Source organism: Myripristis murdjan, chromosome 4 (genome assembly GCF_902150065.1).
Source record: "Myripristis murdjan chromosome 4, fMyrMur1.1, whole genome shotgun sequence".
NCBI classification, from domain to species: Eukaryota; Metazoa; Chordata; class Actinopteri; order Holocentriformes; family Holocentridae; genus Myripristis; species Myripristis murdjan.
Genome location: NC_043983.1, coordinates 20166429 through 20182034, shown reverse-complemented (window position 1 = coordinate 20182034; position 15606 = coordinate 20166429). Strand labels below are relative to the sequence as shown.

Genomic DNA, 15606 nt, shown 5'->3' with positions numbered 1-15606 from the left:
GTTTTCGCCTTCAGAGGAAATGGGGACGGATTTGAGAGGATGCAGTGATTTTCGTCAGTGCTGTTGACTCTTGAGGCGAGTGGGTACAGTACACATCTCTAAGTAGAAGTGTTTCCATCATTCAGGAAGAAAAGCGGAACCCGGCCTCTCTGAAAACCTGTGGAAAAACTGCTGCCGAGTTTCCGTGGACCTCTGTGGTCACTCGAGGAGCTTAAATAAGTTCACATAGTATTTTGCCAAGAAAAAATATGGCAGCCATGTTGAAATATTAATCCGGGCATTTCTTTGTCTACTTCAAACCATGCAATGTATGTGACTTTAAATCTTTTGTTTGTATCCTTCCATCTGTGTGTATGTCCATTCTCACATCCAATGCCTGGAATAATGAAATAAATATCGAACTGTTTAATATTTTAGTGCCATCTAGGAGTAAAGTGGAAGTGTTTTTCTGACAGACCTTGTTTTCTTTTTTTTTTTTCTCCCTCTCTTCACAAATGCATTGTGTGCACTGGCCGGCCCAATCCATCACTCCACGTCTGGCGGGAGAAAAAGCACTTTCCCAGGGTGGGTGTTTTTTAGTTCTGCCAGCACTGCTGTTTCAGTGGGCACCCGTGAGACCTTGCTGATGGACACTCTGGTCATCACTGGCAGGGAGCTGGGGGACTCTTTTCAACCTCCTATCCCCTCCCCCCTATTTCCACCTCAGCCTGTTCTACTCACCTCATGTTTTCACCAGCACCTTCCTTTGTCCCAGCAGTGTTGTGCACTCCTTTTTGACAATGATGACTGCTGTACCTGCCTGAATTCTCCCTTGCAAAGTGGCTTGGCCATCAGAGACCAGGCACAATGCGTTCGAGGGCTCGGGCCTCTCTGGGCTACGCGAGACTTGAACAGCAGATTACAGTGTGAAAACTAATTAAACTGTACTCGGTAACTACCTCCACAGACAGCTGGAGATTGCAGATTTCTGATGAGAATCTTTGTGGCGAGCGATCCAATGCTTAGGCTATTGTTTTTACATCCAGTAGATTTAAGCTTTGAAGCTTTTAGTGAGGCTTTCCGTTTTCCATTCTGGCAGCACTCTCAGTGGTACAGTCAGGGAGGGGCATTCAGAGAAATATACAATTGTTCACACAGTTGTTCCCATTCACTGCTATTTTGCATCACAAGTAGGGAAAATGAAGAAGAAGAGGGTTTCGCGCATGTATGTGCTCAGAACAATTATGTAGAAATAAATCTATTCAAATTGAAGTCTGCTCCAGTTTTACTCCGACAAACTGAGATTTGATTTCTAAAATGCTCACTCGTCTTTTCTACACAAAGAAGCCAGCGGGGAGAGGGTGCAATCGCTGGAGAGAAGTGGGCTGGAAGGCAAATCTAGGTGATGCGTATGTTCTTAGAGTGCCCCTGGGTCTTCCATGGGTAGGTAGGATCTGACAAAGAGATCTGTACAGCAAAAAAATCCTCCACTCTGCTTGAGCATGGGAAATTAAGCCCAGATAAAGATTCTCTCTTAAACATACTCCCTTCTCTCTTTTTTCCCCTCTTTTTTCTCTCTCTGCAGTGGCAGAAGAAATTACCCATTGTACCACTAGATAAACCCAAACAGCCCTCTCCATAAGACCTCCAGTTCCTTGTGCAGTCCCAGCTTGGTGTCCCTCGGGTGTTTGTTCAAAAGGAAAACTCTGTGGTGCCTCCGGGGGATGTTTAACTCATTGCAATGGCAAGTATTTAGAGAAAACTCAACAAGTTTGAGGCTGTCAAAGCTAGAATCCAACTGTCAGGCAGAATTATGTCTCAGAGGCCTCTGATGTGAGGTAATGACCAATTGCATCATTTTGACAAACCCACCATCGATGAGAACTAGGGCAGACGGCAATTGCTTTTACACAAGTGTTTCATTTGAATTTAAAACACTGATGCTAAGTGCATTAAATGATGCTGATTAACTAAGATTATAGCTGCAGCAGGAATATGATTTCTGTTTTGATATAAGCATAAATTGAAGCAGAGCAAACAGTTTTTCGAGTGGCTGATGAATAATTGAAAGTCAGCAGAGGATACATCAATAAAGTGGTAATGAATCATATTCGTGTGAAATGTGTAATTTTGAAACTCTGTCACTCTTCAAACAGTCTAGTACATCTGGTGCTGCGACGAAACTCACTGTGTGTCAAATGCTTCTTATTAGCTAAACATGATGGCAAAATGTAAAAAGCCAGAGACGATGATGAACTTCATAGGCATCCAATCAAACAAAATAATTAAGAACAAAACAGGATTAAATTAAATTACTATCAGTGCAAACACTCTCACCATTACTTTTCACCATCATCATCATTACCATTATTATTAGTAGTAGTAGTAGTATTTATATTAGGCTATTATTGCTGTTGTTGTTGTTGTTATATTAAAACTAATGCACATCATATAACAATTCTGAGCAAAACAGAATATCCATTTACTGCAGAACTGCAAAATGTTAAATGCTTTAAATCCTCTGTGTTAATGTTTTAACAGAAGACTCTCCAAAACTAAGGTTATGGTGCCCTCTATCTGTGAGTCTGAGCAGCAAAAAGCCAAGCCAGATGTGTCTTGACAATTTCAAGTGGATCCAATTAACAGTTTCATTTTCTGATCATTTTTAATTTCTTTGAGGCCACATATATATACCACATATTTAAACGGGCAGCAGAACAAACATGAGACTTTTCAGCTAACACAAACACCCTTATTTCTAACATGATATTGTGATTTTAACAGCTGTTAATCGTTCAGGTTGAATATTTAAAAATGTAAGAGGCAATCCATTACCTCAGATTATTATTATTATTTTTTTTATTTATATCAGTGTCTACAGGTCACCGTCTTTTGAGTAAAACTGTCTCTTTGTTCTGTCTTTTTCTAACACTGTTGTGGCATGTTGTGTCCACCTGGAGTACTGTTGACCTTCTGCAAGGCAGCTGCCTAGTTAAAGAAGTCCATTTTCAAGGCCGCTCCTGCTCAAATCAAAACTCCATTATAGATTTTACCTCCAGGGGAACCTAGGGCTCACAAGGTCCTTGGCAATTTTACCTGAGGAAGAAGCTAAAAGGATTTGAATCTCAGAGGATGGGTGAATAGGGAGGGTGTGAGGACGAGAGAGGGTGGGATGCACACCCCAGGACCCGAGCCCTAATCTTTCTCTGCCAAGCAGGGAGCAAAGCAGAGCAAAAATGGAGATTTAGAGATGGTTCAATGGCACTGAACCCTAAACATCAGAGCCTACAGACGTGGGAGAGGAGGTGGAGAAATCTGGAAAAATAGAGGTAGAAATGAGCAGCTCAGAGATTGTTGTTGTGGGATCGCCAGGGGAGCTAGTTGCAGCTCGCATCGCCTCAGAATAGGGGTTCCAATACATTTAACATATATGAAAGAACAGTTCTCTCCTCACACCATCCTTAACTATGTGTACTAACAAGACAGATGGAGGCCAAAGATGCAGACAGATCACATCAGGACATCTGTCACTTCATGGCAACAGTCTCCTTAATAAGTGACAAGGCTTCCTCACCCGTGGGCACAGGATGGGGGAGGGGTTAGTGTCTTGGAGCAGTGGCTGTGCAAAGCAGCCGTCAAAGTCATGTGGTGCCCTTTTTTAAACAACTTGTCCCAATTACAGCCAATCACTTGCGATCTGTGCCCTTGATTATCATCCTGGGCAGTAGACATCAAAGCTGCCTACTATGGGTGCTGACATGAGGCTCTGCAGTAATTAGTGGACTTCATACAACAGAGTTTCATCACCAAATGTTTTCAAAATACTGAATGTCATCATTTGAAAGGCGGAGGGAGGGGGGGCAGCGGGTTTCACATTGGGAGAGAATGATGCCCTACAGAAATAATTAAAACATAATTACAGCTCATCAGCTGTGCAAGTGCTCACAAAGTGCTGTCGCTGAAGATCTGCCGCTGTCCTCAGGGCATCAGTGGAGTAACAGGCCGTATACCCATCTAAACTTCTCACGAGCAGGCTTCACACACTTCCACTAAATAAAAGCTTATCTCTAATTACAAGATCTACCAGAAAAAAATATAGCTATGTATATAACCTCACCCCAGCCTTATTCAATAATTCCTCTTATTGCATATTGTATTAGCACTCGTTAGTCTTCATAAACACCTACATATGTTGAAAACGTGTTGTCTGCCAAGGACAAACAGGTTAACAACCAGACAGTGCTCATCAAACCAGATACCGCGGAATGCTGTCAGGAGATTTTATATGCATAGCAGATCGTTAGAGCAATAACTTGTCTCCTCGGCTGATGTGTCAGATTCTATAGTCTGTAAAATAGAGATCCACAGATTGAGAAGCCAGTCAACCTTCGAAATTGACATCATGCTGCCCCTATCCCCAGGTTACAATGTAGGTTGATGGCCAGTGGTACTGTGATGACCATTTCATACAAATATGGCTGGCAGTGGTCCTACAAGGGGGAAAGTGCAAACTAAGTGTTTGTGACGAGTGCTAAGGCCATTCCTTGATCCCAAGGAAGTAATGATGTTCATCCAGCAGAGGCTGGACTCAAGGCGGTGTGTTTTCCTGATCCACCTGATGGCAGGGCTCTAACAACCGCCGTGTCAGGCCAGCTTAAAGTCATGCATCCTCTCTCCGCTGTGCCTCTGAAGTTGTCTGGGATTTCATGACATGCGTTCACCTTTTATAGCCACAGAATTTTGGTGCTGTTGTGAGTTGAGAGTGTGTTTATTTTTGTGCACACATGATAGCTGAACCTCAGCTCATAAATCCCTATTAGAAACAAAGTAAGCAAGGATGGCAAATAAATATCATGCTAAAGATTGATGTAACTCTTACGCTGATGTCTACACTTTCCATATCACAGGCCACAAGTTGTTGTTATTGTTGTTGTTGCCATTAATGTAAGTCAGTAAGAGGATTAGATAAATTTATGTCCTGTCCTGGGTAATTTTTTGCAACTTGTATCATAAAGTGGCTATAGTCTCATGTCACATCTTTGTAGGCATGTAGCAACTGACAATAGCAAATCTTCATTGCGCTATAGCCCTTTAAGATCATAAACAGTGATTTGGGGCTCAAAATAAACTTGAACTTGAACTTGAACTTGAACTTGAACGTGTAGTTAAACTAATTGAATTGTCCCAATTACTTTAATATCTTGGAAAAAGTGTAGCTTTCACACCCTCAGAGAGTCCCAATTCCAAATCGTATTGATCACATTTTTTCACAAAATCATTTGTCAGGATTGAATTATAAAATTATCAATTCATCCTGAGTCTGGGATTTACAATGAGACGTATGAACTGTGTTTTGTCTCCTGCATGCGTGCATACCTTCACTCCCTGTGTATTGTCCTGTGCCTCAGTTATGTCCTATGTCACCTGTTTTTCTATGTTGTGCTATCTATCAGTGCAAGATGCTCCATCTTAACATTTAAAAACATCTTTTGAGGCAAAATTTGAACCCGGTTCTTTTTGATGGTGTTGTGCTTGATTTGTCTGTGATTATACAGTTGTTCTAAATAAAACTCACAGTCTGATATTTTGCAGACAACTGATATTGGATCAACTGATTATTCTTTTGCGCTAAATGATATGATAAATGGCAACTCTTGTCCAAAAACATGCAATTAAAAATTAAAATTTAAAAAAAAAAAAAAAAACTGACTTGGTTACATTTATAACCCTTAGAAATATTTTTCAAAGCTTCATTTGTCCCCAAACATTTAAGTAATAAAGTCAGTCCAGCCAAACAAACAAACTAATGAACAAATACCTGCAAATATCACCTTACTGCACCATGTACTGTAAACAATCACAGGCATCTTCCTGCAGCTGGCAATTATCAGGGCCCTCTGCTGGTCACAGGGGCCACTTCATCTGAAATGGTTCAAACTACATAAACATGCTAAGGGAAGATGTTAAAAATGTTTGATAGATGAATATTTGTAAGGATCATTGATTTTTTTAAAAATAAATCTAATGAACATATCACTGTTTTTGAACAACTTCTTGTCTTTTTATGTATCCTTATGAGCATTATGCTTTATATAAATAGGCCTGCATGGTTGGCCTTTTAATTAACTGTAATTTAATTTAATTTAATTTTATTTTATTTCATGTTATTTTATTTTATTTTATTTTATTTTTGCCATGCACAACTGTGCACAGGTGAAAATGCCCACAAAGCTAACTTGTTAAGCACTTAAGCCTGTTGGTCAGAATTTAAGTGGCAAAAAAGACAAGTGAACATTTAAACAGTGGCATGATGAAACAATTAGGACAGATTAAGATCTTATGGTATGATGGAAATTATTATATGCACTTATATACAATAAAGGGTCAAGTAATTGTTAACATCTACAAGGAGTAAATTATCATCTGAGAAGTGGCTGCAAGCAATAATCAGCCCAAATAATGCATAGTTCAGTGTCTGACATGGGCCATCATTTGTGCATCAGCCTGGTTTCAAAGTTCAACATGCTGCACAGGTACAGACAAAGTGATACTGCAGATTTAGTGCCATAACAATATACTTCCACATGAGGGCAATACCATCCAAGAAAATAATTCAACTTGACACCAAGCTGCTCCACCACAGTCTGCAGGATGTGTGGAGAAACACAGACATGATGTGTTCCTGCATTTATCCTCCTTGATGACTGAAGATGTGTGTAGCCCTTAAGATGCTGGTAACAAAACATTTTAAACCACAGTTACTTCATTGTGTTGTGGTTCAGTATGAAGGCTTAAATATACAGTGGTTTTCAGTTGGAATATAGCATCTTGGTTTGTTCTTCTCTTCTGTGTTGAAAGCATGCATGAATGCATATAGATATTATTGTAAAACAGCCAAAGACTGTCCATATTATACTCTGGTCATCATGATGCACATGCTATATATCTTCCATCTTTCTAAAGTAAAATTTCATAGAACTTATATTTGAAAAGGCTTTATTCTTATAATTTATTACTTTTATAGTTGTGAATGAAATTAACAGTTTGATTACTAAAATTTGCACTGTTATGAGGCAGCACTTTTTTTTTTTTTTTTGGTTGTTTGTTTCTTTGGCTCATTGCCCATGCAGTTTTACACTCTCAGGGTCTCTCACACTAAAGATATATATAAGTAAAAACATATAGAAGACAAATTAAAGATTTGAAGAAAGAGACTGCAAAAGTATCTTCAATGTAAAAATAAAGCCTGATCTTAGAAAATCGCATTACTCATATCAGCATAAACCAATAGCTGATGATTTCACTGAGAAAATCTGGAGTCAGAAAACATGGACTGCCAGTGAGGAATTGGATACTGTTCACATGGACAATCTGTCAAGGCCCGCTTCTGCTCATTCTGCAAAGTCTGTGGAGCATGTCCATATTTTTTTTTTTTTCTTCATGACATCATCAAGATTTTTGGATCTTATGCTCAAGCTTTGGGAAAGACAACTTCAGAGGCACAAAAGTAGACTGAAATGTCCGACATCATAGACTTTGGAGTAACAAATTCATAGATATCTTTAGGTGCTGATATACCTGTAGAGCTTGTAGAGCCATAGCTCTGGGATATTCAGACTCTTTCTTAGAGGCAACAGCACTAGCCACTGACCTACTGTGTCACCTTGTTGCAGCATCAGAGGAATGCATCACCCAAAACCACACTTTTTGGATAAATTATTCACTCCAAGTTGTCTTGAGTGTCTGACAAAAAGACTTCCTGAAAGTGCTTCATGCAGGAGCGGCTGTGTGTGACCGTACTCAGAGTCAGGGGCGCCGTATATGGGGAAAAGTTAGGACAATTCCAAGGGCCCTTGACTGACAGGGGCCCCAAAAAATAGGTAAAAACTAATATAAAATTATTAAACCATCATCAAGTAAATACACACACACACACACACACATATATATATATATATATATATATATATATAATTATTACTATTATTATTAATTTTGTTTTTTTTTTTTCATGGGGCCAAAAATTCCTGGCGGCGCCCCTGCTCACAGTCATGCCCCAGTCATTTCAAACCTTTGTTGTCCGTGAGGCATGTGATTAAAAGGTTTTTTTTTTGTTGTTTTTTTTTTAAATGAAATATTCTGTTTTTGGTGAAATATTCCTTTAAACTGTTTCAAGGACATGCTGTGGATGATCAAAAAATATCGCCACAACAAAAATGGATGTTCCCAAGATATCTATTTCTTAATAAATATATCACTGGTTATTTTTACTGAATATTAATTGCCATGTAACCTGTAACCTGTGACACCACAGTACCACTCAGGTTTCTCACCTGAGTGGTACTGTGGTACCACTCAGGTGGTACCACAGCTGGTACAAATGTGTACCAGCTGTTACAAATATTTCAAGTCAAGATCAAAAATCTGAAAAATGTTGCAACAATCAGTACTTGTTTAAATTCAATATTTACTGGTGATGATCAATATTTGTTTCAGGGAAATTAGTTTAATCTCCCTCTACACATAAACACACACACACGCACGCACGCACGCGCGCGCGCGCGCACACACACACACACACACACACACACACACACACACACACACACACACTCAGTTGTGACTTGTCAGAAACTGAATGTAATACAGCCAGTGTAATTCAACACAGCACCTGTGTATTGTTGATAGCTTTGTACCACTTTATTGAGCATGAGGTTTTTATATTTCTGGAAAATCAGTCACCCAGAGGCATTCATGCTTTATCAACACATCAATCCAGTGACTCAAGGTAGTTTTGGAACAATGGAGATTTTTCAGGTGTTATATATAATATTTTTCAGAGAATAAGCAGCAAGACACTATTGTGTTCAGCAGGTTCAATAAATTCCAAAAAAAAAAAAAAAAAATCAATGACAGGAACAGCCTCTGAAATCACAAAATATAAACTTTACTTACAAAAAGAAATTTCTTTTTTTTATTATTATTATTATTATTGAAGTGTGAATGTTAGTGGACGGAGGACAGAAGTGGTGGGTGTATTGTATAAAAGTGCTTTTGTTGTGCTTGTAGCATTTTAAACACACACACAAAAAAAACATGTTTCTCTTAAAAAATAAAAGTTATTCCGTAGCAAAAGAATTATTCAGACTTTTAAAACTTTGATGCTAACCAAACAAAACATGAAGGGAAATACATTAGGCTGTTATAATATCCCACATAACCATATCAGCTGCAGTTTGAAAAGAGGTCTAGATCATAACATCGGCTATACATGGTATTACTGACTTACAAAAATGTATTGCTGTCCACTGACTAAATTACATCTGTGAGTGTAGTGCATATACATTGGTCAACATCCTCGTTTATATTCCAAGACCCCATGAAATGGAAATTTTAGCTAAATTTATGCTAGGGGTCCAAGTCCAAGTGTGGTGGTGTGTACTGCCAATAGATCATGCTTGCAGTAAAGTAACGGTAGCATCAATTTTCATTTCATGGGGTTTCTAATAGCCAGGTATTTAAGGTATTTCAGGGCTTCAGAGTTCCACTGCACATCTATATAGTTGTTCAAAACATTCGACTTGCTGTGCAAAAACAGCATTTTTGATCTCTAGCTTTAACTAAATGAACACAGGCCCATATTCATTTAGTTTGCCATACACTAACATGTTCACCCCTCAACTGTGCAGTCTGTCTAAATGCAACTATGGACAAATCATTTACTGACTATGTACTTTAATGGCAATAGTAAGTAAAGACACAATGTAAAACTATGGCATTTTAAAAAATAGAGAAAAAGGTCATATCATTATTTTGGTGCATTGTATGAGAAGGTGTTGCAGTACATTAAGGGCAGCAAATGCCATTCATGCTCTTTAGCGTAGTGACTGCTTACATAACTTATGTAATGGACCAGTTGGAACAATGGGCCGAAAAAAAAAAAAAAAAAAAAAAAAAAAAACTCTCCCAAAATGCAAAACACCACAATGGCAACATTCATTTCTGACTTGCTCTAGTTTGCTGCGGAGACCATGGGGTTGGCTGGGAGGACACCAAGAGGTTTGGTTCTTAAACATAATATATATACCACAATAATCTATATCTACAGTAGTAAACCTGAAGAAAGCCTAAATTAACCACAGGGATTAAGGAACAAGAGAATTGCTTCAATATAATTGAGATTTACAGCAATTCACTACAGATATGGCATGAAGATTGCATACAAAACATAGAAACTAAAAGGGGAGTTATTTAACCATTAACTCAGAACTCACATTTAGGAATTAATTACAGAATTAAAACAAGAAAACACAGATATTAAAGAAGCCATTACATGAATATAGCAATGTGTATCGTTGCTGGGGTTTGTTGAATATTTCACCGGTGCACCGTGCTATGTTCACTTTATACCATGGTATGCCATCCTGAAGTATACCAATGGAGTCGAGAAGGAACTACCCTGAGCAAAACCGTTCTATCTCATGGTATGATTCAAAAAAGACTTCCTGGATATATGAAATGTTCAACCTTTGATGCAATGTGAGACTATGTGAGACAAACTTACACCCCGTTTGCAAAAGGAACACTGGATTCCTGATTGATGCTCTCTTTGACCTCCAAGGGGAGTGAGTCAAAGAGGTGGTCTTCCACAATCAGGCAGTTTCTGCGGAGGAGGGAACACTGACCGAGCTGAGCTGGGAGGCGATCCAGACAATTTCCTTTCAGTTCGAGATGTGTCAGCTGCAGTAGTTGGCCAATTTTCTCGGGAAGAGAAGTGATACAGTTGTGGCCGAGACATAATGTCCTCAGTTTGGTGCACTTGAACAGTTGCTTGGGAACCATCTCAACTTTGTTACCTGTAATAGCAAAATGTTGCAGGTTCTGCAGAAAACCCACCTCCAGTGGTATTATCACTATTGAGTTATGGCTAACATCAAGGTACCTCAACTTGAGAAGGGTGAATAACGATGAGGGCAGAGACTCAAGCTTGTTGTGTGAAAGATAAAGTGACTCAAGGTTTTTGACATGGCTTATTGACAATGGAATGGAGATTATCTTATTGTGCCAAAGTTTGAGGCAAGTCAGTCTCTTGAGATGCTGAAAGCTAATGACCTCTTCAATGGTGCGAATGTTATTGGATTTTAGGTCGAGCTCCTGCAGGTTGGTCAAACTGAAGATGGCATGAGGGATTCGCTCGAGTTCACAATTATGAAGCTCCAGCTCTGCAAGATTCATCATTTTCTTCAAACTGTTCAGTACCAAGAGTTTTGTACCATCATTATGTACAACCAACTTGAGCAGATGTGGCGAGAGATCAGTTATGTTTGTAGGGATCTTTGTTAAGTTGCTTTTGAGATGCAAAATATTTAAGTGCCTGAGGTCTCTGAGAGACTCAAGTCCGATCATTTTGTTATTTTCAGAGTTCAGATTACCAACTAAATAGAGTTCCCTTAAGTTTTTCAACAAGTAAACCCAGGTCGGAATCTCAGCAACATCAGTGAATTTAACATGAAGGCACCGCAGGTGGTCACGAAGAAAAATGAAAGCAGTCTGCTCAACTTTGGCCGGACAGTGATAGAAGTGCAGCTCTTGGAGGTTTATCATTTGTGAAATCTTAGCTGTTATCCTCGCTTCGGGAATCAATTCTAGTTTAAGGATTTCCAAATCGGTCAGGTCGAATACAGCATCCGGCACTCCAGACAGCATGAAAAGATGAAGCTCCAACTTATCTTGAGAATTGCGAGTTACATGCTGACGCAGCTTCTCAAAGGTCCACTCATGGTTCAGACTGATCTCCCGTAGTTTGTTTTCACTGACCTCAGAGAGAAAAACACCAAAACGCTTTGAATACAGCTGGTCATACTGATCAACCATGTGTAGAAGGAAAGCAAAGTCATTCTTAACATCAGGGATATCGCTGAAGCTGCTCTCCTCCCTGACTTTTTCAAAAGAATACTCTTTAAGAGGTCTCCGGAAAAGCCAGAACAATGTATATATACAGACTATTCCATAAACACAAATTATAGCAATGTAGCTGACAAGGAGTTTCTTTAACATGAATGCCATGTTATGAGTACAATGGAACTTAGCATAGCCTGTCAAATGTTTTATTTCAGGCACACACACATGGTCAAAATCTATGGCAGCAACAAATGTCATTGTGTAGCACAGGATCAAAATGAATTTCACTGTTTTGATGACTGTTTGAACAACATAGAGCTTGTAAATCAAGTCACTGTCTTCCACATGAGCTCGGAATTTCCTTACTTTCTCAAACAAGGCCTTCGCTTGCTCACCGTCTTTTTTGTCCAATATGGTCATGGATGGAACTTCAATCACCAGCTTTTCAGCTGAAAACTTGACGGCAGATTTTCCAAGCACTGGAGCGGACTGGTTCGGGCTTCCCTCTTCGCTGCTTGTTGAAAAATGTTTTGGGAGGGAGGAGGCACCAGCCAGCCTCTGCTTGTTCTCCTCTGAGTCCTCACATGCAGTTTCAGACAATGCTTTTGTAGTCCATGGTGATTCAAAACACTTTCCAAGTATTGAAACAAAATGTTCTATTTTGGAGCTTGTCTTTGGGTATTTGAACCAGAAATTACTACTAACCATTAATACAATAGTGTGAATTAGAGCAAGGTATGGAAAATATTTGGAGTACCAAGGAAGGGCAACATGGTAGCACATCTGGTTGACAAAAACATACTGCTGAAAATCCAACTTGGTCCTCACACCTGTTGGGTAAGGCTGACCAACCGTACCTGATTGTGGGAAATGAATTTTATGCGTAATGCTATCAGGAAGCCCTTGAGCCATTAGGGGAGCAGCATCAAGTCTGATGCTGCCTTCTTCATCCCACGAGCCAGCAGCTGCGTCTGCTGGACGGTGTCCTGAGAAGCCCCCTTGCTCCTCCGGCTGCTCCAGGATGGGAAGACAAACCACTTGGTCTTTAGTTAACTGCATTGTTCCAGCAAATATGGCCAGCATCAGCATAACAACACCAAGATAATCCATGAAGACATCCCACCATGGTTTCAGTATTCGATAAGTTGGCTGGATATCGTTCAGGGAGGCTACTTCCGTGAGAGTGAACATTCCTGCAACAGAAAAAAAATGAAAATCTGACATAACAAATTGTAGGGCTTCAGGTCTGATTTGCATGGGGTTTACTGACCAAATTAATTGTTTTCCTGTATTATTAATCAGTGTATGACGGCCACTGAAAGAGAATGTTGATGTTGTAACTATATCATTTGTTTGGACTTTAGCACCACAACTGGCCACCCCTTTATTACTATCTATCATTATCGATAACCATCAACAATCAGTCACAATGTATACTGCTACATTACACATTTGGCATTATGTACAGTCAAAGACAGTACCAAGCAACACGTAAGCAGGGCCTTTTGCTTTTTTATACAGACTGACTAGCTGACATCCCCACCTCAAAGGTACATGTGATTTTTTTTCACTAGTGTTGTCAAGCAGTACCAATCAATCCACAATACAGTGAAGACTGTTGAGATTTCCGGCTGTCAAAATTGCCTGGCCTCTTTGTTTTGTTTTAGGGCAAATCATCATCTGATCATGAAGGTGGGCTTGTCTTGCATCACTGGATATGTCTTGGAGAAACTTTGGGCTTTTTTTTTTTTTCATGAAAGCATCTAAAGAAATTTTGATAAGCAGTCGGTGCTTTTGAGCTTGTTTTAAAATCTGGCTGGAACAATTCATTTCTCTCATCCCACTGATCCTGACATAGGACCTGCTTAACACACAATGTTACAACTATATCTGGATCTAAATGTCTATATATCCGGATCTCTATCTATATCTTGACTAGTAGCAATAGTGTAATGGCTGACTGACAATGGGTCTGAAAGGAAACTACTATCACTGCAAAAGAAAACGTTTGGTTTATTCAAAATATTATCTACCTAAAACTAAACTAAAATCAAAATCAGTGCAGTTGTAATGTTTTAGAAGTAATGCTTATGCTTAAAACTAAATGATTAAAAAACTGTTTACCACTATAACCTCACTGTGAAACAGGCTGTAACTTTGATCAAAACAACAGAAGAGATGGGACAAAAACACACTTTAAGACCAAAACACCACAGCTGCATAGATTTAGAGGCAACAATGTAACATCATCATGTTTTTTTTTTTTTTTTTTTTTTTTAAATATGACTACAAGTTATGGTTATTGGGCTTGATTTTGCATATGTGCTGGCTGCCTCATCCTCAGTTTGACTTATCAAATACAAGTAACTGACAGCCGGACAATTGCATTGATGAATAAAAAAAAAAATAAAAATAAAAATAAAAATACTGCTTGACTGTAATATATTGCTTGTGTTCCTCCTAAAACTCACTCATTCGTAGCCCCATACCTCACTGTGCTTTACGAGTACCAAATAAAGATTAAATACCGTTTGATAAGAAATAAAGTAAAATAAAAAAAAATAATAAATTTTCTCTCTGTGACTGTAGCAATAGTAATCTACATGTACAGACTAACGGGAATTTAAGTGTTAGGAGAATGAACATCACTACATTCTCAATAGGGCTACAAAGCAGGTTGAAACCGGCTGCAGCAACAAAACACATCCACGGACAGACAACAGGAGGTGGTTTTCTCCATGCAGCCTTTTAACGCAACACACTGAAACCTGGGCTCCGTTCACAATGACCGATTCACATTTCACCGGAGCGGTTTATTCACCCTCCCGGTACATTTAACGCTGTGCCTTCCGTATCCCCACCGTCTGACAAGAGGTTTTTGCCCCGCCGTGTAGCTCGCTAGCGCACAAGAACAGTTTTCGGGCCGGAGAGTGTGTTGCAGTCAGGGTTGGTAGACCTTGACTAGCCTAGCTGACGACCCCGCACACTAATGCGCCATACGCACCTTCTGATGGTTTGATCCAGTTATGTTGATACCGGTACCAAACAGCGCGTCCGCTCACATCGCATGTTTCGGTGCCGTAACAAAGCCACTGTTTCTCCGCATCAGCTCACGCGTGGGCCTAATGGCCAGGCTGGTAAGCTGCTTAGCCGACTTCCCCCACTCCCCTTCAGATGGTCGGGTCCTCTGCCTCTGACTGGCGACACAGCGGCTGCACCAGCTGCTCTACATACTGAGCTGTGGCAGACACTTGGAGCAAGTCTGCACTCATTTAGGCGTCATAGTCTGCTTCTTCGACATGGCACTCAGTTGCACCGAGGGCCATGATTTCATAAGGCGTCAAACACAATTAACATGATAACAGACCTCACATAATTAAAATATTATCATCCTTCCAACAGCAATAGTAATAGGCGCTATCTTCACCATCATCAACCCCCTCTGACTGATTTAAGTGATTAATAAACCCATGTAACATCAACTGACGTTAATAACATATTGCTGTGGATGTGCTGTACATAAAAAGGAGCTTAATTTTTGCAAAAGTGCTTTTAACAATTGAGAAACATCTGAGGCTCCTGATTGCTTTGCTTCAGAGCAAGGGGGTAGCCTTTGTAGAAAAGGGAACATAGGCATGAAAGCTTTTTACAAAAAATACCTTACACTGATATGAATTTTATCTTTCCCCGTCCTTTTAGAGAGCAGGAGTAGTGTCTTCATAATCC

At 39.6% G+C, this 15606-nt stretch overlaps 1 protein-coding gene across 1 annotated transcript; it reads right to left on the bottom strand.

The window, feature by feature from the left end:
- Positions 1 to 8655: 8655 nt before the first annotated feature.
- On the bottom strand, positions 8656 to 15146 carry lrrc8db (leucine rich repeat containing 8 VRAC subunit Db). The gene is made up of 2 exons (XM_030050360.1): positions 14885 to 15146; positions 8656 to 13073 (listed from the first exon to the last, which is right to left on the bottom strand). Exon 2 carries the CDS (start codon positions 13069 to 13071, stop codon positions 10540 to 10542), a length of 2532 nt encoding a protein of 843 aa, XP_029906220.1. The 5' UTR covers positions 13072 to 13073; positions 14885 to 15146; the 3' UTR covers positions 8656 to 10539.
- Positions 15147 to 15606: the final 460 nt, after the last annotated feature.

Coding starts and splice junctions, on each gene's coding strand:
- lrrc8db (XM_030050360.1), bottom strand. CDS start 13,071: ATGTTCACTCTCACGGAAGTAGCCTCCCTGAACGATATCCAGCCAACT.